Genomic DNA, 4,413 nt, shown 5'->3' with positions numbered 1-4,413 from the left:
GAGGAGTACAAAGGGGCGTGGCTTTATTTCTCGGCCACGCCCCTTTAAATCCCTGGCTGGGGTTGGAGAGAGAAAAAGGTTGAGGCCGGCAAGGTGAAGGGAAGCGGCGCATGCGCAGTTTATTCTCAGCGGCGGCGAAGACAGGGAACGCATGCGCAGGTGATGAGGAATCAATGGCGCGCATGCGCGTTGTCGCCAGGCTTGAGGCCTAGTCCTTGAGGGAGTGCGGCCGAAGGGGAGACCGCGGTTCGAGGGGAGGTCGGGTCGCCCCTTCCCCGAATAACGGTCGGGGAAATGCCGGCCAAGATCGAGCTGCCGACGCTGGAGGAGCTGGAAGTGAAGGAGGTGAGGAGGGCGCTCGCTTCAGCATTTCTTGCGAGCCTAAAAGCAAGGCAAGCCCCTCCCGAAACGTCTGGAGAATGCGGCCCGCCCTTTTCAGCTCAAGGCCGGGTCCCTTTTGCCGCACTTCCCCAAAACTGGGTCTTGCCCCCTCCTCAGATGTGGGTCTTCACGTTTAAAAAAGTGACTTTGGCCTCAGGTCAGCTCCCCAAAAAACAGAAGCTTTGGAGGGGTCTCCTCCCTCAAAATAATAATAATAATAATAATAATAATAATAATAATGTGAGGACAAGTGTAAGATATTGCACTTGGGGCTGAAACAATAATCATGATGATGATGATGGTGTGTGTGTATATTTATATATATATATATAATGTAAGGTATAATGACGATGTCAGGTGAAATGTAAGGGGCTGCTATTAGAGCTGAAATAATAATAGCAATAATAATAATAATAACAACAACAACGGCAATAACATTTCCCCCAATCATTTTTATTTTACCAAAATATCAACAAGTAACAAAAGCATAGAGACAGACCATTGTAGCGGAAGCTTAAACCATGCAATGTTGCTGCTTGAATATTTCTGCCTTGGGTCCCTTTTGGGGGAAAAGGCAGGATAGAAATAAGATAAATGAATAAACTGAATGCGAAGTCGGAGGCTTCCATGGCCGGCTTCCACAGTCTTTATTGGGCTTTTGGGGCTCTCTGGCCTTGTTCCAGAAGAGCTTGTTGCTGACGCTTCGCAGCATCTGTGGCTTTGGCCTCTTCAGAGGACGCCATGACAAAGCTCCTCTGGACCAATCTTGCCAAGGAAATCCCATGATAGTTCACCTTAGGGTTGCCCTGAGTCAGAAATGACTTGAAGGCACACAACAACAACAACAACAGAATACTGCTGGGCAACTGACAAGGGCCCTGTCTGCAGAGTCCCAGTTCGTTGTGGGAGGAGTGTGCTCTCTCTGTCTGACAGCCTTGCAGAGTGCTTTGGGGAGCCCTGCCATCCCTTTCTCAGTCCCTTTCATTGCTGACCCTTGTCTTTTGTCAATTCATTCATAGGTGAGCGTGAGCTCGGCGGTACTGAAAGCGGCTGCCCACCATTATGGCTCCCAGTGCGACAGACCCAACAAGGAGTTCATGCTTTGCCGCTGGGAGGAGAAGGACCCACGGAAATGTCTCAAGGAAGGCAAGGAAGTGAACAAGTGCGCCTTGGATTTCTTTAGGTATGCGCCCAGAAGCAGCTGGAACCCAAAGGTCAATGGAGCCCGTCTTCCTTCTTTCCTGAAATGGAGGAAGGTACCCTTCACTCACTGCAGAAAATGAACGTATCGCTTAGTAGGTTACTTTCCCTGCAGTGGCCAACATGGAAAGGCCAGAAGTAGGAGCTGTGATCCTCTAGTTTTTGCTCCCTCCTTCACCTAGAAGATTATGTTCAGAAATCAGATCTTGAATATGAAGGCTTTATTTGGTGAATGTTGCTTATTGCAGTGACCATGTGTACTGGACTGTAAGTCGGCTTCATGTATGAGCTGAGAGCAGGTTGGGGGGAAATGTAGGAATTTTTACATAACCCATGTACAAGTCGAGGGTAAAATGTAGGAGCATGTAACAAAGGATGAAGGAAAGCAAAATGATGCCAGAAATGCTGTTGTTTTCCGGCCCAGATATTCAAAAAGGCCAGAAGCAGCACTGCAGGGAAAAGAGCAAAAGGGTTTGGTGCTTTTAGGTTTTCCCGGGATGGACTTTCTCCACCGCACTCAGAGAAGGGAATGATGCCATTTTTAAATGAAAGTTAAGGCACATTGACCCATGGATAAGTGGAGCTAGGTATTTTGGATCAGTTTTGACTAAAATTTCTAGATTTATACATGAGTATAGACAGTACTTATTGCAGTGGAGGAAGACCTGAAGTCCTGGGGCTGAATTTGTCTTTCTTGGGCCCCAACTTGGGTTGGCCAAACAGCCATGCTCTGTTTCCTTAGATGTCACTGTGTGGCTTCCCACCTTTCACATGCAGTTTTTGTCCTCATCCCCCCAAAAAATTGACACTTAAAGTATGTCTCTTTATAATGTGGTTATTCCATATGCTGCACTGTTGGGACAGTTGCCCTGAAAGTTGGATTATAAATCTGATAAATTGAGAAAGGAAATAAACACAGCCCTCTTCCTCTTTAAAGGCAGATCAAGCTGCACTGTGCTGAGCCGTTTACCCAGTATTGGACCTGCATTGACTACAATGGGCTGCTGGAGCTGCGCCACTGCCGCAAACAGCAACAGGTCTTTGACGAATGTGTGCTGGACAAGCTGGGCTGGGTCAGACCGGATTTGGGCCAACTGTCAAAGGTAAGCTGGGAATAACTTGAGTGTTTCTTTTATCCTATGTAACCTTTGGGAGACTCCAGCTGCTTTTGCATTGGTTTTTACATTAGCTTATCACCCAGCAAGATTATATTTCTCTCTTCCCCTTTCTTACTAAGAAAATGAATGTCTCCTTGTTTCTTTCTTCTGATTAATTGCTTGTTGACTTTATGGTGCACAACAGGAAAGTTACAGGGTTCTGGAGACCGTTTTTTCTGCTTGTGGTACCCACCATGTACTGCACGCACACACACACACACACACACACACTGTCTTTGTCTTAGAGCAGCACTGGTCTCCAGACTATCACTTTGAGTAGCACTGGTTTGAGACTCCTCTTGTGACTAGGCATGGCTGTTCTCACTGTCATCCCTTGAGCATGGCATAGCTTTCTTTAGCATCCCTTTCTATGTTCTTCCCTGTCTCCTTGCCTCCTGTGATCCACAAAAAAATTAGAGTGTGGTTCTTTCCCTTTCAGGTCACCAAAGTGAAGACTGACCGGCCAATCCCTGAGAATCCCTATCATTCCAGGGAAAGACCGCCACCAAACCCACCTATTGAAGGCGAGTTGAAGCCTGCTAAATATGGTAGCCGGATGTTTTTCTGGAACTGGTAAAGGGGTGTGTGTGTGTGTGTGTGTGTGTGTGCAGCAGACACCTGGGCTGCCTCAAAACTTGTGGAATGTAAATTACTCTTTACTGGCGTGTATCAGATGCTATCTATATTTGCTGGTAATTAAATATCCTTTAAACCATATGGCTTGTTCTATAGTGTGTTTATTTCTAAAATTTGTAAACCTGTACATGTGTGTAGTGGACTGTAGTCTACAGTTCCAGAGTAATTTTCATTCTTGTGAAGAAAACTCTCCTTTCTCATTTGACTTGACCTATGACAAAAAAACTCTATAGTCTTTCTGACATGGCCTCATAGCCCAAAAAAACCCACAAAAAACTATGGATGGCGGCCATGAAAGCCTTTGACTTCACAGTCTTTCTGAAATTTCAGTTTTTGAGGGTCATCTATGATTTTCACCCCCACAGCTTCCTCAAAACTCTTAACAGAGCAACTTTAATGGTTTGAGCCTTTTGTTCATGGAAAGATTAATTTTTGCCTTGGAGGCAAGTTTTCCTCATTTGATCTGTTTTGATTCAGTCCTTGTGGCTCTGAAGCTTTCTGCAGCATCTCTCCTGATTTAAGGAATCTCACCAGTTTCAGACCATCTTCTGTGGCTATTCTGAAGTGACATCTTCTTTTCTGTATCACTTTAGACCTCAGAAATGCAAGGCCTGGTTCTGTGACTCTATCCATCCCTCTCACCTGTATTGGATTTTTTGCTTAAGGGCCAGTGTATGTTTCTTTGGATACCATTAATCATCAGGCACAGATGGACTTGGAGTGGGAAGGTTTCTTTTCTGCTGCTGAGATGCTTTGCACCAGCGGCTTGTAAGATTCAAAAGCAGTGAGATCATTAGACTTGTCTCTGTTAGAGCTTCGTATCAGTTTTTCTTCTCCCACCCGCAACCAATATAAAGGAAACACTGGAAGGCTTTACAACTTTCATCTGTCTTGAGTTGTTTTGCTGCTGAGGGGATTCTGGCTCTTGGGTGATTATGGTTGGCAGTGGCTGCACATATCCAGGCAAACTTGAACTCCATAGCCTCTTGTCTTGCCAGAACTAAGCTGTACAACTGGGGAAAAGCTCCCAAGTATTTGC

At 45.7% G+C, this 4,413-nt stretch overlaps 1 protein-coding gene across 1 annotated transcript; it reads left to right on the top strand.

Annotated features, from left to right (window-relative positions):
- Nucleotides 1-122: 122 nt before the first annotated feature.
- NDUFA8 (NADH:ubiquinone oxidoreductase subunit A8) lies at nt 123-3,455 on the top strand. Its single transcript, XM_089534689.1, has 4 exons — nt 123-345; nt 1,401-1,564; nt 2,519-2,684; nt 3,178-3,455. The coding sequence occupies exons 1-4, from the start codon at nt 295-297 to the stop codon at nt 3,313-3,315; spliced, it is 519 nt and encodes a 172-aa protein (XP_089390815.1). The 5' UTR covers nt 123-294; the 3' UTR covers nt 3,316-3,455.
- Nucleotides 3,456-4,413: the final 958 nt, after the last annotated feature.

Source organism: Sceloporus occidentalis, unplaced genomic scaffold (assembly GCF_023333645.1).
Source record: "Sceloporus occidentalis isolate IW3139 unplaced genomic scaffold, rSceOcc1.0.p SCAF_8, whole genome shotgun sequence".
Classification (NCBI taxonomy): Eukaryota; Metazoa; Chordata; class Lepidosauria; order Squamata; family Phrynosomatidae; genus Sceloporus; species Sceloporus occidentalis.
This window is presented reverse-complemented; position numbering and strand designations above follow the sequence as displayed.